Source organism: Apteryx rowi, unplaced genomic scaffold (genome assembly GCF_003343035.1).
Source record: "Apteryx rowi isolate R43461 unplaced genomic scaffold, aptRow1 scaffold_18, whole genome shotgun sequence".
Taxonomy (NCBI): Eukaryota; Metazoa; Chordata; class Aves; order Apterygiformes; family Apterygidae; genus Apteryx; species Apteryx rowi.
Window position 1 is genome coordinate 1,656,286 of NW_020448085.1, and position 24,497 is coordinate 1,680,782.

General features: G+C 42.8%; 1 protein-coding gene across 1 annotated transcript; it reads left to right on the top strand.

Moving 5' to 3' along the window:
* The first annotated feature begins 18,982 nt into the window (after positions 1 to 18,982).
* Positions 18,983 to 24,293, top strand: KCNMB1 (potassium calcium-activated channel subfamily M regulatory beta subunit 1). Its single transcript, XM_026061339.1, has 4 exons — positions 18,983 to 19,014; positions 20,014 to 20,183; positions 21,698 to 21,893; positions 24,009 to 24,293. Exons 2-4 carry the CDS (start codon positions 20,047 to 20,049, stop codon positions 24,291 to 24,293), a joined length of 618 nt encoding a protein of 205 aa, XP_025917124.1. The 5' UTR covers positions 18,983 to 19,014; positions 20,014 to 20,046.
* The last annotated feature ends 204 nt before the right edge of the window (positions 24,294 to 24,497 follow it).

Below are 24,497 nucleotides of genomic sequence, written 5' to 3' on the forward strand. Positions count from 1 at the left end.
ACATGTCCCATATGGTTTAGTTTTACAGCACAACAGAGGCAGGGAAGGATCAGCGATGTTTGCTAAGCCCTGAAACAGATGGAGTGATGGATGACAAAGAAATTTAAGTATTCCGGCTTCTTATCTACCTCTCTGCAGTATACTGGGTAATAAAATCAAAAAAGCATCCATTTCCAAAAGCTATTCACAGGCTTAGCGATAAGCAAAGCTCAGCGAGGKCTGTGATCTGAACACACACTTACGGAAACGTCAGCTTTCAATAACGTCTTAKGACAGATTTTGGTTCCCATTACTCATCTTCCCAGCCAGGGACYGGCCCCACAGAGTCATGATTACTGAGCTCCACAACTGTCACAGGCAGGAAGAAGGAAGATGAAAATTGCTCTTCATTTCTTCTGATCTTTCTTATCCTCTATTTCCCTGTTTAAGCAAACTCTTTTCTTGTAATTTCTCTTCTTTCCTTTTCCTTTGCTCTTCGTTCTGTTTCTCAGTGGAACAGACAACGGCCTTAACAGCATAACAGGAAAATGCATCAAAAATATGCTTAAGCCACCCCAGCTCCCAGTTAGCAACAAGTCACAACGGTTACCTTCAGCACGGCACGTTGTTCAAGCATAAACAAAGGCCAAAAATCTGTCTGTCAGCAGAAAAAGGGAAGAAGCCATTTTCTGCCATTTGAAGCCTGGTGTCCGAGAGCTGATGCAGACGTACCGGCACCACGACACGCTTCATGCCATTAGGGAAATGATCCTGTCCCGCTCAGGTTAGGGGCCTGCAGACTAACTCGCTTCAGGTTTAAGCACACGTGGTATTTGTCACAGCACAGCTACTGGCAGACACCTACTGAAGACTGCTGGCACTCTCACCAGCAACACGTCCCAGCCCTGCCTGGCCGGGCGGCGTCGCCTCTTCTAGGGCTTTACCAAACATATTCTTCTGTTCAACTACTCAGTTAAATGCAATGGTGCCTTCCACATGCTGCTATCTTTTGCCCACAAAAGCAAAGGGATCCAGGAAGTTAATTCCCAAAGYTCCCTAAAACACATTATTAGGCCACAATTGTTTTACACAAGATTGAGACAAGAACCAGCAAGCTCTCTACACCAACCCACCACTGTCTGCATACACGGCAGAAGTATTTACTTTCTTTTTCTCATTGCTATCAAATGTTACTGAAAACATGACATTTGGGCAAGTTTGCTGATCAGTCAAAACCAAAAATTCATGCTTTTTCTTACAAGCCCATTTCTGGTGTTTTCAGCATCCCACTCAAATGCTATTCTGAAAGAGTCAATGCTAGAGAATGTGGGTTTTTTTCAGTCTAAACTACTTTCAAGAAAGAAACATTATGAGATTTGCTATATTTTCACTTTGGGCACTATCGCCAAGAAAAGTGCCCCTCTTCCCTTTCTAAAAACAAGCTGTTCTTCAGAACTGCAGCATATGGGAAATGCTCCAAAGTCAGTAGAAGTGTCGCATAAGCAAGGTCTGTGGGTCAGAAAGGATATCGAGAAAAGCCAGAGCTTTGACTGTACATAACAATACGCTCATAGGAAGCACCATAAGGAAAGGCAGAATCGTGACTCCTGAGCCGATGAGAAGAGTGGGAAAGCTCTGTCCGGAGGTCTCAGGAGCATGACTTCAGCCCGGGAACCGAGTCCAACAAGCTTGGCGTGAATCAGGAGCTGCCCAGGGGCTGCAATGTCAAAGCACCGAGGAGGAACAGGGGAAGCCAGACGGGTCAGCGCAAAGCACACCACCTGCTCTGCCCAGCAAAACGGCCAGCACAGACCTTTCCTCGTGCATGCAAACTTAATACCATCAAACTTGAAGCTAAAGCAGTTAACGACATCAAGTCTGCTTGCCAACACTTCCAAGGAGTCTTCCTTTCTGGACGCAAGAAGAAAAACAGCAGAATTGGCAAACGCTCCTCTTTCAAAGCCCCTGCTGCGGGACCACAGCACTGTCCCAGCAGCCGGCTACCAGCAGAGCAGCAGGAGGCTGCAGGGGCGAGCTGCCACCTCGGGGGAGCATACTGCAGGCAAACGAGGCAATATGTTAGAGCAGCTGGATACCGTACCATCGCCCGGCCTTGGCACGCACGGCCTTCGCGGCCCTGCGCTATCGCGGCTCTCCAATACCCACCCAAGGAGCACAGCCCCAGTCCAGGTTTTTAAAAGTTTGGATGCACTTGCTTTTTGGCCTGCAAAAGAAACCTGCAGGGCATCGCATGARGAATTCACGCCGTTCTCTTGTTCGGGTATCGAAGAGGTCTTGTCGGGTGAAGGGCGGGCAGGCCAAGGCGGCGCGCTGGGGATCGGGCGCACACAACGTGGCTCCAAGTCCTGACAGTCACATTAACTTAGTTCCTACATTAATCTTTTATGGAGCACTTTGACATCTTGAATTTTGCTCTAAAGTTCTGCAAGAATAAGTTTGCGAACCCTACAAAAATCCTGACAAAATCTCTTGCCTCTTCCTACTGAGGGACACCTGCCAATTTGTGCAGACTTGGAAGAGTTTTGGCTAGCATGTCCTCAGTTATTTCCAGTATGTTTTACTGAAGAAACTATGGAGCTGCTCCCRTGCACAACTATTATCCTTGCAGGAATCCTACCCTGCAAATTTAAAGGCAAGAAGTAAACCACTTTTTATAAAGGGCACTTTATACACCCAGCTATTTAATACATGACAAAATAAAGGAATCGGAGGAAGTTTATCCCACTTTGTGCCCCCACCGTGTCGACGCCAGCAATCTGTAACCGTTTTGGAGAGCACCTGCATCAAAAGCAGGGTGGCGGAAGGGGGTGAAATACAAATACATCACTGCTCTGGTTTTCACAAGTCTGACTGGCTTCAGACACAATTTACACTGTCATGCTTGACAATTATTTTCAATTTGAGAACTTTGTACTTGTTACCTCTTTCCTCATGAACTGCAGTATATCCAGTCTATAAAAAGACTTTTCTTTTCTTTTTTTTTTTGAAGTCATCTTTCAGTTCCAATCCAGACTCTAGCCCCACTGTTACCACATAGTCTGGCTCTAAATGAATATGCAATATAGTTTCACACTGAAGCAATCCATAGAAAAATTGCATTAATCTGATTAAATCAATTTAGTTATATTAGTAGAAATTCAGTATATTGACCAGCATCTGACATGTTAAAAATAAGTTAGATTGAAAAAAAYAGTTATCTATTAAAGACCACTAATTCCAACCATTTATTTCTTGAACCCAAGCATGTTAATTTTCTTTTTTTCTTCTCAAAGCAGAACAGAAGTACCGTAACGGAGTGACGGGGGCCACAAGGCAGAGAAAATACAARATTAACTAAAAGGAAGTTGTGGCCTATGCTGCCTGAGAAGTCTTTACATCTAGATTAAATGTTTTTCAAATTATATCACAGCTCTGCCAGACTGTATGCACTTCATACATGAAACACAAAGTGGCTTCTGATGTGAATGAGCACTGCTTGGCAATTATAACTTCCTTACCTTAAAATCTGTGAACTATGGATCTAAGGGGGAGAGCACGATTACTACCCAAGGAGAAGGTATATTTAGGCAATTTGTTCTGCCACAGCTGACTTGCACGCTCGTCTTTGTTCTAAATAGTAAACTTGGACTAGGGCATGACATGTTCAGAGTGCCCTCCAAACCCACCGAGAGCATAAAAAACGTCACCTGCAGAAACCAGACATCAGGCACCGTCTACCTTGCCAGGCTGTAACTCAAGTCACATGTTCTCTGTAACCTCACCGTTTGACAGAATGGCCGTGGGTCAGGAAACRGGCATTCTGGGCCAAATTCTACTCGAATACACTGAATTTCGCCTGGTATATACCACAGGTCTATCCCCTCCCATTTCACCATCCACTATTCCCTTAGCTGCTCTACGAGCCACTCAACGAGCCCCACGCACACAGCAACTGGAGGAAAGATGCTACAGATGTGGCTCTGTCTGACTACTGCTCTGGCACTTTTTCCCCAAAATTCTTAGTTTTTCTTCTGGTTACTTTTAGCAAACCAAGCGCTGAGAGAAGTGCTATATCGACAGATTCCTTTTTTTGGCAAAATCCTGCTTTAATTGCTTGCACCAAGTTCCACTAACACCGAAGGTCTGCACAGGCTGTCGGCACAGATCCTTTTGCCATTCAAGTCATGTTGTGAAAACCCCATCCAGCAGAGTCAAGAGAGAAGAAAATTCTGCTTTTCATCTAGTAATCCTCACATGTGCCTATAGGTACCATTAAAAAAAAAAGCCAGAACCTTGTCATTCAAGACAAGAACACTGCAACTTTTCATAACTGGTCACACCTATGCCAAGTTCAGGAAACAGTTTTCACCCTTTCGTGTAGTCTTTCCTTCAGCCTGAAAGGGGGGGGGGGGAGGAGAGAGAGAGGAAAAAAGGAAAATATTTCTAAGCTCTCACTTAGAAATTGAATTAAAAAAAGCAGCAGACTGAAGGAACCTGAGGGGGATAAAATAATGTCGCTAAAAACAACGGAATCCAGGGGGAGCACAGAGCTGCTGATCAAGCACGAAGGGCGATAACAAAGATTACACATTGCCGCTCTTTATGCCCTCAAGCAACAAGCCACCGCATTTCATCAAGAGGTTTCCAAATCAGAGAAACCGTTTCAGAAGCCCCCGATAACATCCATCGTGCCACTCATGAAACTTTCTAATGAAGGGCTGCGTTTTCTATGTTCACTTTGGATAGAAATTGTGTGTTGAAAGCAGTAAAAAAAAAGTTTGTTTTAAGACAACTTACAAAAATACAAACAATCCTCCAACAATACAAACAATTGATGCTTCATTTTGGAGGCCAAAGTAACACGTTTGTTTTAGATTTATCTCCAGAGCCTGAGTTTAAATTCTTTCTTTCTTAATTTAAAGTGAGGTTTTGAATAGAGATCTTGCTGTTTTGCCTCTCATACCCTCCTCTTCCCTTCGGTTTGAGGGTGGGATCGAGTAAGCATCTCTCAGTTTCTCATGCATGCTGAAGCTTTTCTACTTCACACACAAATAAACATATGGGGAAGGGGAAAAAAAAAAAAAAACCACCAAACAACACCACACACTTCTCTCTCTGGGAAGAGGAAAGTATGCACGTTCTGTGACCAGGTCATTGCTTTGGGACACAGGATACCCAATTCCTAGTGTCTTTTCCCAGGCATCTCTAATTATTCTGTACAACAGCAAAGCTTCCCCATGAATACTGAGAAGGATAACATACTCCAGAATCCTCTGTAGTCCAAAGGTTAGGGAACTGTCCTAAAATTTGCTTCTGGTTCCAACAACTTTTCTTATTTAGGCAATCAGAACTATGATCTGAAACTAGTTTTCCTGTATTCTTGCTTACTGCTCTCCAGTTACAGCACCATGAGACATGAAATAGGATGCAAAGGATAAGTAACTTTAGTGTCCAACTTGCTTCCTCTACAAGAGAAAGTGAAGTACAGGCTATAGGGACCCAGTTCTTCACATACTTATTTTTAAGTGCAGCGGAAACATTTTACTTCAAAGGAGGTCTGGCTTGGCTACAAAGGTCTTCCCTTGGGGAGAATCCTGCATTAGGAGAAACCAAGTCTGTCACAGGGGACTATGAGCCAAACGGGCACCAGCACTCACTGCATCTGGGATATCCAAGAGAATATTCTACCTTGATTTACCGGAATAGAAGGAATGTCCTTATTTTAGTCGCACTTGCATTTATAGTTAAGAACAAGGTACATCAGGGCAAAGCAACTCGTGCAATAGTACGTTCTGTGGCGGAGGCTCCTCTCCAAGAGGGTTAAGCCTGTGCAGCACGCCAGAGAGCACAACATCCCTTCCCGAAACAAAGTACGTGCTGAAATGTTCAGGCCGTGACAGTTCAGCCGTTCTGCCATTCCACCACACGTGAAAGATCAGCAGAAGGCCAAACCCTACCTTCTAAACCAAGCGCTCGTCCCTTGCACTTTTAGCAAGGCTCCCGGTATTGCGGAACCTCGTTCCCTCTCCGAGGGCAGATTCCTGTGGCTGCACAGACAAATTCCTCCTGACGTTCACAGATTTCCATCTCAGCTCACCAGTCCAGTCCTCCTCACAGCAGTGCAACCTCTGCAGCAATGACACAGGAACCAGGAAACTAGATATCTACAGTGATAATACTAGTAAGGTCCAGTGAGAAATACACTGTTAAGCAAGGAAAGCTGACACAGTAGGTTTTGTTGGATTCTTCCCCACACACACACACAAAATAATTAATGCTGTTTCCTAAAACAGCACAAATTTGATTCCCATCTTTGATAACCTACTGACAAGCTCAGCCTGAGATGGTTGGCAAAACTAACTCAAATTTCAGCTGGATTTCTCCAGACACCTTTCATCCTACCTCAAACATACACTTTTAAATATAATCAGGGAGAGGAGAAATAATTTACACACTGAAGCACATTTTTGTTAGTGAAAAGTCCATGTGGTCTAACTGAACCTACACAAGCTGAATCAAGTCCAGGCTGGTATGCCTTCATCAGATCTCCCTGGTGGAGATGAGACAGATAAGAGCTCGAGGAGGGAGTTGTCTGTGTGCAAATACAGCCTATGTACATTTCCAACAGAATATATGTCCTACCGGCCTAAATAATTTCTTTTGCTCAGCTTTTCTTCCCCTTTTCTCTTTGGAAAGCTTTAATTTGCCCATGCAACTGCATTGTGCTCTCTGTGGTAGAGAACGTGAGAGTTGGTATTTCCATCAGGTCCTTCTTCCCTTGTTTGCAATGCCAACACATCTAGGTGGCATAAGAACTACTTGCTTTACCACATGTTCTGGCAACCAGGACCTCCCTGTGCCAGACAGCACCGAGAGAAGACAGCCCATAAACAGCAGTAAAACTAGAGGCAGAAGGGCACCAAAATGACCAAGCATTACATAAAACATTATCTAGTTGCCAAGTGCATGCTCAGCAGGAAAAAGTGGAGAAGCCAGAAAATTACCTCTATTCTACCAGGATGTAATATAGCAAGTTAGGGCTTCTGATACTTTACAAAGCCTGCCGTCCATTAGTTCTCTCCAAACTCTTGCCACATGCCTCCTTCCACCACCTCCCTCCCCTATCCCACACGCCAAGCACCCAAAGCCTTTATTTCTCTATGTGCAGTAAGCCTGAACCTGTGAATCTGAAAAAATATAAACTGCAAATATGTTCCCCTGCTCTACCATAGACCTTGGGCACCCTTCAACCAAACCCCACCACCTGCGAGGGAGACGTCCAAAGCCAGGCTGCTTTGCTGGCAGCCCGCACGACCTCCTCTCTTAGCGGAGGCCATTGGTTTCCCCTTTGCACAAGTTCATCTGAGTTTTTAAATCACATTGGAAATTATTCCATAAGCCTGAAACATATATGCAGTTAACTACTTGGGGCAACATTACTTTGAAATGGTTTAAATCCCCAAAGGTAAAGCAAGAGCTCAAAGTAATATTGTTTCATGAAAAGCGCATAGTAAAGCACATAAAATGCCTAGGAATCGGGACTGCACTCCAAAAAGAAAATTTAACTGCTTCAGGGAACACAAGATCAATGCTATTATTTATAGATGACAATCTCCTTTACAGTAACCTTCTGCAACAGAAGACTAATATTAAGGAAAAGAAGTTTTCCTTTTAATTCCTTATATCAATCTGACCTTTGACAAAAGGAAAAAAAAATTGTGAACTTTTCTATATAGAAAAGATATGGAGTAGTAAGGAAGAGCATCTTATAATGCATTTCTTTTGAAAATTTTTTTATCCTTCCTCAAAGCAACTTAACTCTGGAAAAAGAAGGAATGTCATCCTTTCCCCCGCTACCTCCCTACCCATTTTTCTGGGGAGTTCAAATTCCCTGTGGAAAGGCTGTGGCATACTTTCAGCATTGTCTGCTTTAGGAGTTTAGGAAGCCAAAAGGTTCATACCAGAATCCATTAGATCGCAAGCAGCCATACTTTTATCTGGGTTTTGTTGGACAGAAATGTAGGAGCTCTAGTTAGGTTCAAAAGGTTAAAAAAAGTCATTATAAGTCTCTAATCTTTTCTGTTACAAAGTACTATGTAATTCTACTCAGCTGCTCAAAAACAACATTCCCATAGGGTTACTTAACATCACACACTATCATGTCTAGATATCATATTTGGTGAAAACTTCTTTACATTTCTCCTCTTTTCTGCTTGCATTCTGTCAGCTTGGTGAACTATCCAATACATGGAGAAAAAAAAAAAAAAAGAAATTTTCCATTCAGTGGCCAGGCTATGTTCTGAATTATACTCAGCTAATATACTAAGTGCCTTCCATTAAGGCATTACATTTAATTAATGGATTTGGCCTTATGATAGTAAGAAATCTATCATTCCCATTTGATAGATGAGGAGATGAAGGCCTCCTTTTAGATACAGTGCAAGCACTGAACAGGGGAGGTTATAGAAACTTGCCCGTTTTTACTTTAGAAACCCCCTTCACAGATAACAGCAAAGACTTGGTGCTAACACCACCTCCGCCACCCTCCTGGAGGGCGGCAACCCTTACGTCTCCCAGCACGAACATATGATGCCCACATACATTTCATACTCTATTGTATCAGAAAGTTGCTTCACTAAGTTTACAAGTTCAGAAAAGGCCTCATGTTTGCTTATTATATGTAACCTGAGCATGGGAAGTCGAACATGGATGCTATGCTCCTAGCAGCTTCCGTTTCCTCGAACCCAGCTTCTGCTCTCGGTCTTTGCTCCCGTCAGCATCCAAAGCCGCTCACTACGTGATCTTTGCTCGCTTTGCTCTCTACACCTGCGTGGACTCCGGCATAGGAAATGTGTTAGATGCTTGTGAGATGCACTTTCAAACTAAACCAGACATACTGATTCCTGACTTCACGCTGAAATTTGTTTCTCAGGTTTGCAAGCTACTGCCAATGCAGATAAACATCTTATAGCAAGAGGGAGAGGAAATCTCTGCCAGACTGATTAAAAAACATAACGTGCTAAGAGATAATACATGTCACTGTGATGGTGAAAAGCACGAAGGTGGAAGAGTCCATCATCTTGGAGTGCTATTTCCAGGCCCCCCCGCACCAACTGCAAACTAGACAGAGCACTGGGCAGCAGCTCAGCAACCAAAGCGTCTTACTGCTCGTGGTGGGCTGCTGGCTGTCCTTTCCAGCTGGCTCTCCCTTGCCAGCCAACGGCTCTAACCTCCTCACTCCCATCTAGAAAACGAGGATAAATAATAATGACCTCCCCTGTAAAGCACTTTTAATTCTGCAATTGAAGATACCATACAGCACTAGAGAGGATGATGCTTTAATTTATTTAAGCATTGAGGGCTCCTCTGTCTGGAAGAGCATTAGTAGGGAATGACTACATCAGTGCAAGACCCAAACAAGTGTATGAACAAGCACGCACCTTTTCACTGATGCCAGTTAGGAAGCATCCACCATGGGCCGGATCCAGCAAACAGTAAAGCATCTTCTCCAGCTTCTGCTTCAACTAACAGTAGTAAAAGAGGTCTGCAGAACTTCAGTGAGAAATGAACTCCTATCACACTATTATGCTTTACTACAAGTATGATATTTCCCAGGGAGGACCACCATGACACAGCTACCCTTCATTCAGTGATTCATCACCAGCACGTAGCCAAAAGGCTGTGAAGTTGGATTCAAAATCCCTGCTTAGGTACCTAGGTGACAAGTTCCGAGTATTCCCTCAGCTCTCAAAAAAATGAGGAGTTATCAGCAAATCTGACAACTAGTTTGTTAATTTAGTTACTTAACAGAAAGCATCGAGTTCCTAAAGTTGGCTGTCATCTGGTTTAGATATACCAACACTTAAGAGATCTCCCCCCTTCTCACTCGCATCATTTTCAGAACGTGACTGTTCCTTGCTCAAGAGCCACAGCATCTCTTTATGATGCCCATTAAAAATGACAATGTACAATGCTATGAATATGTTTTAATTAGGAAGGGGGACGCTAATAACTTTGCTGGGCTTTCTGAAGATCCAAACAACTGTTCTCATTTCACAGCTCACTGACTCTTTAGATGCAACAGAAAGTCCTGGAAATAAAACAGCAATACTTATTAGACAAGCTCTGCCTCACAGCCATTAGATTTTCCTTATGTTTCAATACAAAAACAACCCTTTGGATGATCAGCTTAGAAGAATGAAATGAACACTTCCGAAACGTTAACGCACTTTTTTTTTTTTTTTTTTTTTTTTTTTTTAACTCCTAAACTGCTCCTCACATTGGAGCAAAAGGTGGCTCTCATGGTTCACAAGCTCCAGAATGTCATCCATGCTTGACGTTGTTTTTATAACCCAGCTAGGACTTCCAACCAAAACTACCCAGTATCTATGACCACCTCCCATATAACAGGTCACCTGATAAAAACACAAAACAAGTTTCATTCATGCGATGTCCCAGCAAGAAACCATTAGGTAGCACATACGGTTGAACCAGGCTCTCCTGAGCTTCCTCCACACCTCAGAATCGCCGCAAGGTCAGACCAGTCTCTCCGGGGGTTTAAGAGTCCCGTAAATCAAAACGCGCCCCTGTGATGACAAGGCCCCATCAGAAACAGAAAGGAGATGGAACAAATCATTCCACAATTTCTCCCGCACTTCACTGCCAATTAAAGTTTACCTTTTCCTTCCTCGAGGGAATACATTAGCCAGTACTGCTGCTGCAGTCAGTTTAGAGCTGATGAGCGTGACTTTTATTTACATATGAGAAAGGTGCAGTTTATACATCACGTATAATAGAAGGGACAAATAATTGTTGAATTAATACAGTGTGGTAAGCTTTCATTCCTCAAATGCCACTGATTAAACTATAGCCTTTACTGTTTTAGACCTTATCTGAGATGCCTGTGAATGGCCCAACCTCCCAGAGAACCCAGTCTAATTAGGCTACATGCTACAAATGCTGTTCCGACATGAAAATGCCAAAAATAGTTGGAGATATTCAGCGACATGAAGGATCAAGTCTTGCAAACCTTTTTCTTTGCTACCATGCTTTAGTCAAACACAGGGAGCGCACAAAGGACAAGAATCTGAATACTCACTTCAGAAGCAATGCAGGAAAAAAATAGAAAAAAAATTTGCATCAGAAGTGATTTTCCCTACCACTTCCATAATGCATACAGTYCCTTCACATATCTTTATTTACAATACATGCTGCAATCCTTGTATGCTAATGTATGCACAATTTCCCTTCTTTCACTGCCGTAAACTCATACATTATGAGTACCCACACTTCCTTCCGCTAGCACTTAAAACATTTAAGCATATCAACACAGAGAAAAATAATTCCTCAGTAATATTTTATTTCTCCTCGTCTGATAACTCCTTGCAGTTCTGGAGCCCATTATTTCTAAATGTAGATGCTTCACTAGTTTACAGTCCCAGAAGTTTATTCAAGTCGAAGCCCTGTTTTCAGAAAGAATCACAGAAAATTATCCCTCAAATTTCTTTGGTTTTTTTTTTAGCCTGAGCCAAAGGTTTTAATACATTGGAATAAAATGAGAGAGAATCAAGAGAAACTTGGTCAGATTTGAAAATTGGTATTTGAGGTTCAGGAAAGCCCACCTATGACATTGCTTTTCTTCCCTTTGCGCTTCCAAATTCTAGTCAGGGCTCAAACACAACCCACCAAGCAAAGCCTGGAAAGTACCCTGCAAAATGGTGGTTGGAAACCCGTATTTCCAAAAGACCCTTGGATCAGCAGCGTCAGAACAGATTTCAATGACTGCTGTACCCCGAGAGCAATTAAGGAGAGCAGGCAGCAGAGACAGCCTGAGTCGGAAACTCTGGAATTTCACAGTCAGCAGGGGTTACTGTGTTTTCAACTCTTACTCCATAATCACACAATCCAAAAAAAAAAATCATTCCTAATATATTCCTCCTTTAAGGCATGACTTCTGCTTGAACCAGAGCATACATCTTTGAAATACCCAGTCTTGTTTTCTAAATAGCAAGTGATGAGGGAAAACTCCACCAGACTGGTGAAGGTTTTAGCTGGGAATAACTTTTGTTCATAGGGCAATTTTTCCAACTTCAAGTTTCATTCCTAAGATTTTGCTACATCACTTCTCAAATTTTAAAAAGYGATTACAATCATAAATCTTTCCGATCTAGATGACAGGAACAGGCTTCATCTTACTTAAAGTTAAGTGTCTAACAGACAGTTACCTAAATCCAAGCTAGCTGTGTGTGCTCTCTTCTGCATCAATAATAATAGAAAAGGGACTTTCAGAGGAGATTCATCTGTTATCTTCAGACAGCATGTACTTTCTGAACATGCCAACTGCTAATCTTTCACTCCAAAGAAAGCCTGGAAGATCAGCGTAAGCTGAGACAGGTAATTATTAGGTATCTAAAGCAGGGTGGAAAGGATCCTACCCTTGTTTTCAATGAGCAGAACATTCTTAAGGCTTTTGCTGGATAAACTCATGTCAGTTCCTTTAGTTTCCCGATAAAAGAGTTTCCCTTTCTTTCTCTCTCTCTAAAAAAGTCTTTTAGCTCCTCTCTGAACCTCCCCACTAGGAGTCATCTGTTCACAGGTCCCAGAATCACATTCTTTTCTATTCACAGGAACACACTGGACAGTATATGCACCTCGAGCATGATGAATTCTCTGCTCTCATCTATAAAGCTCTGATGTACACAGCCACATTCCCATTACCCGTTTGTTCTAAATTCACCAAAATTAGTGGAAACAAAGCAATTACATGGCCATTAGTGGCTTAGGTATTAAATTCAAGCGTTTCTATGAGCAATTGCTCAGATCTTGAAAAGAAAAACACCTTCCACTCTTGCCAAAGAGTTTTCCCTGACTGTCTCCCCAGCTGAAAGTTGAGGAATACTGGAAAAGTTCAGAGAGGAAGCAAGGCTCACTATTGCTCATACTAGTTATTTCACACAATGAAAATTTCATTATGTCAGTTTGTTGCTTCCCTTTGGAGTAAAGCATCCAGTTTTCAGACCATTGGCACAAGAGCATCACACAACTTACTCTTCTGCAAGAAAGCCAACAGCATTGGGCATYCTGTACTGCTACAAGGCATCTACCAGTAATACCCAGTATTTCACACACAGCTTAGTTGTCACCTATACTTATGATTTACATACCACAGTGCTCTGGATTATTGTTACCAGGGGAGGATGAAGTTAGGAGGAGAAGGCTCCTTTACTTCTAGATATAAACCATGTCTCCACTGCAGGAGCCAAAGGGAGCCAAAGGTATTATTTGAGCTCATTTTAGATGAGCTGTCTTGGATACCGACGCTAGTTTAGCCACAGCAGCACAAAATTTTTTATGCAGTTAAACTTCACAGCTGTGCTTTGCAGCTGTGTTGCACTGACACTGTTGCAGCTACACTACACTGGAAACCGCCCTCCTGTGCTGCCAAAGTGCCCGGGCAGAGGTGCCCGGCGAGGGAGACGCGCGCACAGCGCCGCGCTTTCCAGCCACATCCCTCCACCAGCGCTGCCCGCTCTCCTCGCTCTGCCAATTGCCAGTGCTTCCAGGAAGCAAACTGGATCCTGGGAAGCAGGAGTGATCTGACGGCGTGAGCTCTCCTGGTCCTACAGGAACACAGCAGCAAAGTCCTGAAGCTCCCCAAGGACCTGTGCTCATTCCACTCCAGCCTCAAGTCACCCAGCTTCACATCAAGGTGCTAAGTAGGGCTTATAAAAAGGAAAAAAAATACATACTTATCTGTATATAGCTATATATGTATATTCATGCACATATAAGCATGCACACATTCATATAATGTATTTTTTAATCACGAAATCCCTTATTTTCCTTTCCTGTCCTCTGCTCAATGTTTCCCAATCTGTTCTGCCACATCTTCTTCAGCGTACTCCACTAGTCACATCCTCTCTCCAGTTTGCCCAGTGCCGCATCCCTTTGACCTGATTCCCTGCAGGACACGTCTTTTTTGCAGCACCTCCATCATCTTTATCCATGATTGAAGGGGGTTAAAGGAGAGGAAAAATAGGTATAGAGCACAGTGTTGGAACTTAGTTAAAAATAATCAGGAGAGAAAAAAAAACCTTCTATCACTGATACAGTCACTTCCTTGAAGCTTAGCCAGAAGGGTTAACACCTTTTTAAGGTGAAGCTGTGCCTGAGGAGTAGGGCAGCAACTTATGGCAAACCCACTGGGATATGAGATATGTGGTAAAGGGACCCTAGTGCGCAAAAAAACCCCAAACAAACAAACAAACACCCCCACACACAAACACACAGACTAAAACCATAACTACAGATGAAGGGACTGTTAGTCTTAGAACTGCGGCTTCCTGGTTTTCAGCAATTAATCTCAAAAAGGACAGACTCTTTCATACCTTACCATTTATGGTTACAGAAAACTTCATAGTAGGAGAACTAAGTTAGGAGTTCAGCCAGAGCAAAGCAAATCCAGAGAAGCAGAGGAAAGAGAAAAACAAGACAAAACACTTTGAGCTCTGAGCTCCACTACTTTATCTTTGACAGAAGGATTTTAGCCCCAAGTCAGCCATGTAACAGAAGTTCCTTCATCAGCAAAGTCTCTGAGAAAGCAGTTTTGCCTCAGAAACAGTAAGTACCATCCTAAGCAAATGTTTTTCCTTGGGAGCATGCGACGGCTTTGGTTTGGGGGAAGTACTGTCTTTCTAGAAGCCACAGTCTTTCTAAACCCGCAGCACTAGGCTGGAAACCCAGAGAGCTCTCTTGCTACGGAAAAGAAGTTGAGTCGTTCTCGTCTCTGTAGCTGGTAAATTGGGGTGCAGTCTGGCAACTCCGCATAATTAAGCACACATTAGGGCAATATTTTTACAAACAACAATCTGGGGAATTTGCAGCCCTCAAAGCAGCAGTGCTTTTATTGAGGCTAAAGGCAAACATGCCTGTACCTTCCAGAGCTCTGCAGCCGCGGGTGTTCAGCGATCCTGGGGGCTGCGCTCGGCCGTCTCCAGTTACACTTGCATGGGATCCAGGCGCTTCAACTCTTTCAGGCGCCTCTGAAACCCACTCTGATGGGTTAATTGCACGCTACACTGAACCCAAATGCAGCGCTCTAGAAATACTTCAGAAATACTAAGTAATTTTTTTTGTTTTTAGTAAGAAAAACCAGGTTTAAAAGCTAACTTAGAAGTACTCAACTGCATAGGTTTTAAACAACAAAGAAAAGCTAATTTCTTTAGTCCACACTCTAGTGTCACATTCTTTATTAATGTAAATTGATACAGTATGTTTCATAAAATAAATGTAATTGTGTCACATTATGTAATAAAAAAACAGGCAGCAGAAGAAAAATGGGGAAGGATGGGACTGAAACAGGAAAAGCAGCCAAACTGTGTTAAAACAACATGAGAGAAGTAAGCAAATGTGCGTGATCAGACTAATTCACTAAGAGACTCTAGCGAATATGTGAATTGTGCGGCTCTGCCGCAGTGGAGTAACCAGTAGCAAACACGCATTTATGGGTCTCAAATGTCCAGTTGCCCCCTGGCTCCCATACGCCGCGTCTGGCCACTAAAGCGGCAACGAACACRGTGCTCTTCTCCCACACCCAGCAGAAACGGTGACTCGTACGGGGCCTGCACTAGGGCGTTTCAGGAAGAATAAAATCAGGTGATTAGTAAGCTGACACTGGATATGAGAAAGCGAATAACTGTTTTGTATTTGGTGTTTTGCGTCTGTATTCAGAGGCAGTAGAGGCCTAAGGGCCCAGGCCTTTTTAACGTCTCCTCACCCCTTTAGCGATGCGGACAACTTGCACCCTCTCCTTGGCATGGCGCAGCATTAGCGCTCGGTGCTCATCTGAAAGTAATAGATTAGCGTTCACTGGAAATTCACCATACGGTACAGGATAAACCAGCTCAGAAAATGACTAGCCTACTGTTGATATCTATTCCTAACTTAAATTTGACAGGGTTAGCCTGGGCTTAGCACCCTTTCTTCTGCTTGAGGGAGAAGGAGATGCATACACGAGTGCTACCAACACCCTGCGTGCTCCTGCACCCTGGGGTGGCCAGAGACAGCTCCCCTGTGCACTAGCAGAGGTCACAGCGCTAGAGGCTCCTCGAGAGATGGTGGGGGCAGGCAGAAACTTCCCACTGAGTATAAGACATCTCCTAATGAAAACAAGTCCTCTCTTCCAAGCCACAGCAGATGGCAACCCGAGGATTATCACCAGCAGCTGTCAACGCAGTGATTATACATTGAAATTGCATGGCTAATGTACTGTATAATTTAACTAGATTGAGGAAAAAGATTAGGAAGAGGGGACATTAGGAAAATATAAGCTCCAAATCTTTTCATAATAATTATGGAGGCACCCTGCAATCTTCAGTGCAAAAGATACATTTAGATCTGCTCTTGAAGCAGGACTGAAATCCACAGTACTCACTTTAACATCTTCACATTCAAACACATTCTAAGACTTCCTGGGCCAATTGATTCCTCTGCAATGTCTCATTTTTCAAAAATTGTTTCCTCTGACAAAATCATTAAATGAGCTCTTTCAACATTCCTCCTAACATACATTCATGGGTCTAGAAACAGAAAAGGAGAATTTATAATCTGATAAAATTAACCTTTCGAAGACTGTGGGGAAATTACATTCCATATAAACACATTTTTCTACATGCACATAGCATTCAGGTGTCTCAAAGCGGAAAATGCAGGGCTTTCAGCATAAGAACATAACATAAGAACATAAGAATATCTACATATGGAAGGAAGTTAAAAAATACATATAGTGGTTTACTTCACCAACTTCTTTCCCATATTACATTCCCTGGGTTTCCTCTGATGTAATTCTGCATAAGGATTGATTAGTGTTACAGATTTTGCTGGTCTTCTCACTCACTTTAAAAGCATCAAAAATGCCTCAGGAAGCGTGCGTTTCAGTTTTAGGGACCACATTTACAGCTAATCTGGTGCAGCAACACACCAGTGACGTGAGCATCTCTGATTTACCCTGCCTGCAGACCTAGCCGGTTATTTTTTGTGTTTATAGAAGCACTCCGTTGGATATTTTTAGACCAGTCTTTCTTGTTAACATGCCCTGCATAATTCATGTGTCCTTATTCACTCTGGAGCGGAGCAGACATCTGATGAACTAGGGGAACAGGGAGAAACAGGAACAGCCAACAGTCCATCCAGGGTCAGGCAGCCTGTTGGGCATCAGCATGGGACACAACGCTGGCTGTACTTTTGGGAAAACCACTCGACCACCCTCCGCTCCAGTTTTCACACGGGAACGATTACGTTTCTTACGGAGGTAGTCTGGCAGTTTAAGATGATCAGGTAGGACGAGCTGGCTGGTACCTCTGCTGCATGTGCGGATGACCTCCAAGCAGACTGAGGGGGCAACTACAAATCTTATCAATTCTTTGATTAACGGTCCTACAGTTCTTGGTTTTCCATATAATGAGATATTTCTCAGCATAACTGGGACAGCTATGGAAGCATTGCAGTTCTGCTAGAGTACAGAGATAAGCAGCACCAGAGCACTGGGAGAAGTGTCCCTGAGTCATGCTGGCAGCACTGACGCACGCTTTTTCATTTTCCCAGACCACTGATTGCAGATGAACTATTATTGCTCTATGTAAGAATTTCTTGAAAACAAAGCAAGGTCTCAACTGTCCATCATTAGATCCCCACTGCGTTATGAGGGACTAACTCAACTACCATATGGTCCCTGGACCCATGCTCCAGGGCAGAGAATATTCTCTATTAATTTATTCCATTTCCCCCCTCTGACCAAGCCACACAAGAGCTAAAGAGTCGAATACTGCAGAGACAGTTCAATATCGATTAGACTTCAAATGTTGTGTTGTGCAGTGTTCCAGTATTTTCAGTACTTTGGAATTCTTTGTTTCCTGAAAATGCTGTTTCCATTTCTTCCACACAGAATAAAAGAAAGGACAGAAGTTTCCACGTAACAGTAATTGTTAACATTTACTCCCATGCAGTGTTTCCTCAGGGCGAGTGCGCAACCATGCACAACTGTACACAAGCATGCACGCACACAGTGATCACACTAACCGGGCTGGCTGCCAGATGTTCTATTTATAGCCCCACGACCAAGGAAAACACAATGCAGACTTATTTAAGGGCATTAGCTCACATGGCTGCATGGAGTTTCTGCACAAAACTCAAATACCACTAAACAGGTAGGCCTCATGATATGGCAACTGCCAGCTGAAAATGCCTCCTGCAGCATCAGTGAATTATGCATGACAGAGAAACAATTCCCCTCAAACTGCCGCAAGCAAAATTCACAGTGCAGCTTGAAGTTTTATTTAAAGTGGAATTGAATGCGGAACTGGACAAAATTCACTGCTCCAACAACAGTAACTCCTCCTATTCCTAGGGAGGCCTCAAAACATCTTTTCTTTTTTGACATTATATTTGCAGTTCTCCCATCTACTTTAAATATGTATTTCAACGGAAATGTCTGTAACTAGCCCCTAGGTGTGCTAAACTGAAGGTTTTTTCTTTTGGCCATTTAACACAGAGCAAGGCACTTGCACCATTGAAAAACTGAGAATTAATGGGAGAAGAAAGCAATGTTCAAATTACACCCACATTCTTTCCTTCCAGAGTTGTTTTTTTTTTTTTTTTTTTTTTAAAGGTCTCTTTTTTAAACCAAAGGTTTTTCTAACAAGTTTGGGGGGGGGGGGTGTTTGGAAGTAATATTTTGCAGCTTTACCAGTCCGGGACAGCTTGAGAAGGCCTGCTCATTTTTAACTAGAACACATTTGCCAACTTAGGCATGTGCTTATCTCACACTGTATCTAAACGTAAAAGTCTCGGTATTTGCTCAGGCGCTTGATGGACAGGTGGATTTGGAAGAGTACCATGCAGTACCGAAGGCCAGGCAGTAAGAATAAGCACTAAGTAGTTGCACACACCTGAAGCTGAAATCCTGAAAATGCACCCGATTATGGCACTAAGCTGCACCCCATCGTCTTGCACGTGAAAACAGGACTGAAACTTGCTGTGGTGCGTATGCAACATATTTTCCCTTTATCCTCCTACTCTTTCCTTTCTTCTCCCCAAAAAGCCTCATTCATGTGCCTCAGTGGCTTGCACCACATTTCATTAAAGCAGTGCTTAGGTGCAGCTGCCGGGGGAGCACAGGCACTGCTGACGGGTTGAACTTTCAGTGGTTGGTCTGCATCTCATTTCTCCGGAAAACCTGTACATCAATCATACTGATTTAATGGCATATGGATTCCTGGTAATTATTTTCAGATTCTCTTTGTCACAGCTTTAAAGCAATTAACTTTGGTGTCAGCAAGAGCATCATTTAAACCCCCACATAGCAGGGGGAGGTGGCAGGAGCTCCGGAGCTCGGATTCAGCCAGTGCTGCCCGCTGTTACAGCGACGGCTTCCCTAGCACCTTATACTCTCCCACTAGCGCCAGCCGGGATCAAATGCTAGTGGTGAAAAAACAGCACACTACTGCRGTGTTTTCTGACCCTGTTCAGCTGGGTTTAGTGGCATCATACTTCTCATGTCAAGAAAATGCAGCTTTTCTCCACTACTTGGTCGTACAACAAGTTTGAGCATCCCAGAATGGGCAAGGCCAAACAACGAACATTGAGAATTCAGAACTGGGCAGCTAATTRAGTTTTAAATTACTGCAGCTCTTTTGTATAATACCACCACATTTCAGACTAATCCAGATGAGAATACATAGTATAACATGGACTCTACTGTGGGAGGATTTTCCCCTCTTGCAGCCTCTACCAATACCCAGCACATCTCTTACCTCAGACAACCAGTAATACRAAAAAGACAAAAATAGAAAAAATAGACCAAACCGTAGTGTATGGCAAGTATCAGGAAGTAAAAACAGGTTTCCAAGAGGGGGGGAAAAAAATCAATAGCATTTAAGTTGTGGTTTGTTCAGAAATGGGATTGTTCCTCAATGGGATACATAATATTCCAGAAGCTTGTCATATTTTCCCYGTTTTTTTCTTCCTGTTTTAATCCAGAATCAGAGATTTCAGTTTTCATGACTCTAAAACATGCTGGGAAARAAGCTAGTGACTGCGCAGAAGAGAGGGGAGACAAGAGCCCTGTGCCTGGGACTAGGAATGGTTGCATGCTCCATGATGATATACTTCTTTATTGGGATCACGATTGTGCCATCCTACACTAGAAGGTAATGACAGTCATTTCTTTATAAATACAAAGCTGTTTCTTTTTGCTGTCAGCATAGAATATGATTATGGAACAGTGCCAAAAGATGTTAGATACGCTGTGCAATACCTAAATGGTATGTTCTTGAAGACCAATCAAAGACTAATAATGAAAAGCTAAACCTCCTATGAAAGTGCAAAGGCAAAGAATAGTTTTTCAGTCTTAGGGGTTTCGGGGTTTTTTTGTTTTTTGTTTTTGTTTTTTTTAATAAAGTATGAAAGACTTCAGCAACAGAACTCATGGTATTCATGGCAAGCCTGCAATCAACCCTCATGAGACACTAGGACCTTCAGCAGCCCAGTSCACTGCAGCAAACTGCAGAACACACTGAATGCTGAAAGAGCTAGTGCTACCCACATTTCACATCATTTTGCCAGTTCCCCCTCCACACACAAAATCAATCTGCAAAGAAACGAAGTGTCATGAAACCAAGCATGCCCTGGCATTTCAGTTCAGACTCCAGCAGCTCATCCTTTTCAGGCTTGGAGATTTTCCTCTCGATAGGGAAGGCAAGTACACACACTTCATTCTTCTGGCTAAGAGCACCTTTAAGCTCAAAAACAGCAGGCTTATACTTTGACATGTATAAATGTTATCTTTTATATCACGAAAATTTGAGCAGCCAGTCTCCAGCCTCATGATAGCCACGAAGTTCCTAACTGACAGTATCATTGTTAGGAAAGTTCAGTAACATTTAAAAAAGCTTTTGAAAGCATTGCTCTAGGATCTGGAAACCATTATTCTTAAAACAGAGGATATTTTCCATCCTCCTGATTACATTACAAAAGACATCGGCATGTGAAGAGATTTGTTTAAGACTGGGAGCGCCCTTGACTATTTCTCTGCTTTTTATGCCATCAAAATGTATGCTGTAAGCAAAAGCATACTATGATATCAGTAACAGAAAAAGTCTTCAAAGCAGCAATGCACGAACTTTTGCCAGCCAAAATTCTGCTTTTATTTGTGCAAATGGTCCTTTTAATAGAGAGGAGAAAAAAAACATGGTAACTATAGAATTTGAAATTTACTGAACAGAATTAGCCAAAATGTTTGAGACATCAAAAGCTGTACTGTGCTCAGCCAGATATCAGAAAAATGAGGCCAGGTTTTACCCGTGTACTGAACTTCCAAGTATTTGCTACCAAACATTAAAACCTATAGTCATTTTCCTTCCACAAATAACATTTGAAACAGAGTACCTGTGAGGTTAGAACCTAGTTTTCCAAGGACAAAATGCACAACAGACAACAAATAAAATCCGTAAATCCTCTCCTGCACTGCTTGCTTACAGCAGCCCTTCTCCGGGCACAGCTGCCTATTTGGAGTGGGCAGAAGCCCCCACACCAGCACCGAGCGGCCGCAAACCCTTTCCACACTCCCACTCACAACTGGCACATGCAGATGGATCTCCAGCATGTGACCCCTAACAAATGCTGCCAAAGCACTTAAAAGCAATATTTTGTTTTGTTATTGCAGTGTTTGGACAACAGAGACTGTGTGCAAGGTGCTCAAAGCCACCATCAAGGAAAAAGTCCACTGCTCGCAAAGTGAGGACTCGGAGGATGAGACTGTCTTTCATTACCCTTGTTTGCAGGTGTGGGTTAATCTGACAGCCTCAGGACAAGAGGTTATGTTGTATCAGACTGAAGACACACTGGAAAGAAATCCGAAGGTACTTGTAATATAAACTCAACAAATCAATCTCTGCTGGTATCTAACATCTTTGATTCCACAGGAGGGAATAAGAGGGGGAGGCATGTCTGTTTTTAAACTAGGTATTAGAGTAAGAGTAGAAGGAGCTGCTAATCTTTTACACGTTAATGTCTGTGTTTAAACCAAGGTAGTTTTAAATTTTTCAAAAATAAAACATTTTTGGAACTTACTTTAAACGTTACATCAAACATTAAGGTGATACTTGTGAAGCAGTTATACAAACTAAATGTTTATAAACATTCAAATATACATAAGTCTCTACAAGTTGAAGCACAATACTGAGAAATCACTTGTAATCTGTGGTTTGCTCAGTAGCTTGTTGAATTACCACAGGAGACCTGAAGTTAAATACTGTCCTAAGCAGGGGCACAAATCCCCAATTCACTCCAATTCTGGAAGTGTGTGATGTGAAGCAGGAAATAAAACAGGGAGAGAGAAGAGATGAAGGTTCCTTTGAGGACATGACACATTTCAGACAGAAAGGAGAAACAAACCAGCAATTTTGGAAGATCATCACCCAGAAGACTGGTTCGTCCTTGGTTTGGTCTGCAACTGTTTCTAGCCAGCATGGCAGCAGAAACCAGGATTCATGGAGATGAAGGCAGTGGTGCCAAAGGCAGAGGCACTCRGTATCGCAATACTGGTCCCTTGGTCCGTTATTTTGGGAATCTCTTCCCAGAAGGAGTGGGCAAGTGCCCCYGAGTGCAGAAGGGCTGCTGGTCCCGAACAGTATGTGCTGTGCTTGCTTGGCATTGGGAAGTATGGGAGGACTGGGGAAGAGGAGAGTGGAGCATCACTCTTCCACTGCTGCCAGTGTTTCCGCTTGGGAATGAGCGCAGAGTTAAACGTTGTATAAGCCTGCTCCCTCGCATCTCCAAGTGAGGGAGCATTCCTGTAGGAACATCGTCCACATGAAGGTCAGGTCCAGCTCTGTTCCTAATGTACCAAGAGTTTCAGCCAAGCACTCTAGCAGGGGCACGAAGTGATATTTAGATCTTGGATGCCCAAGACTGAAGCACTTCCAGAATGCAAGCATGTGTGCTGGTTTGTATTAGCAGTGCTCATCCTCTTAAAAATATGCTTATGTAAATCAGAGCTTCACACACTACAATTCTGATAACATAAAACAGCAGAAATCACCCACTGTAAATTCAAACAAGAGTCCTGTTTACAGCAAGGTGAAGTGGCAGCTAGTGGATGAAAAATGATTTCACTTCCCTTCCCACCTACTGTTTGCACTACCTTGACTGCAAGTCTTCGGGTCAGGAACCTTCCCCTTTTTGCCTTGGCCAGTTTCCAGCTTGATTAAAACATTGAGGCATTATTATATATGTGAAATAATAGTGTAGAAAAAAAACTGATGAGTTGCTTCAAAGTCTTATTAGTAGTTAGTATTTCCACTGAGGACTAATTAATTTTGCATCATTACTACAGGCCACAAAAGCAACTGCTTTGTTAAGAGGACAGGGAGGAAGCTTGCAACTGTTGTGTCTTCCTCATTTTCCTACCCATTATGACCAGAGGTACACAGTGATGTGACTTAGTATCCAACACACTCCTGCTATTCCTAAGTTGCTTACTTCAGCAACCTTCAGCATGGTTCAATATTTACAGTGAACAGCCTGGCTAAGCATCAACCTTGAAAGCATGATCAACAGAAGCAGCCCTTCCTCTGCTGCCGGTGGTCATCTTCTGGATAGCCTAGCTGTGAGTTTCTGCATGACCAATACATTTCTACCATGTTAGTGCCTAGAAATTAGAGCTTGGTAGTGTAATAAAGGCACGGTCCCAAAGTCTACAGTTTAGTTTTGAGCACATAATATGTTTTATTGGTTTCCAATGACATTACATCAATGTGCAAGTCTACAAAACTGGGGCACAGACACATTGACAGGCAGCAGAGGAACATGGCAAGTGGTTACAGATGCAGGACAAACAAGAGTCTCCAGAGATGCTATCCAAACCATGAAAGTCTTTGTCAGTACCAGCATGTTAGTTTTACTCAATCTTACTTCACTATAAATCCTGCATTAGAGTATCTGCTCTAACGAATCATCTTCATTTTTTATTCTAGTGCTCCTATGTCCCAGGGAACTCTGAGAACCCTAAAGAAGTGAAGACGCGAATAGAAACAATTGCAAGCAATTTCAAAAGGTATCAGACCTTCCCATGCTACTACGACCCAGGAGGAACACAGATGAATGTCATTTTAAGCAGACTTTACCCCCCCAAAGGCCTCCTCTTTGCTTTCCTCTGGCCTACACTCTTGTTCACTGGTGGATGTCTGATTATCATCCTGGTAAAAATCAGTCAGTATGTTTCTGTTCTTTCTGCTTGGCAACACAAAATAAATATCTAGTATAGAGAGTTGCAAGATTAAATGCCTTTGTTCTGTGTGTCGTCATTGGTATTTTTGACTTTTAAATATACCAGACAGCAGTCCAAGGGTAGGCATTCTAGAAAAACTGAATGACACCTCCCAGTTTATCTACTGCGGCTAGCAGTGCATTAGACGAGGACAAAATACAAAGCTGAAGTTCCAAGGTTTGCATGAAAATACCTC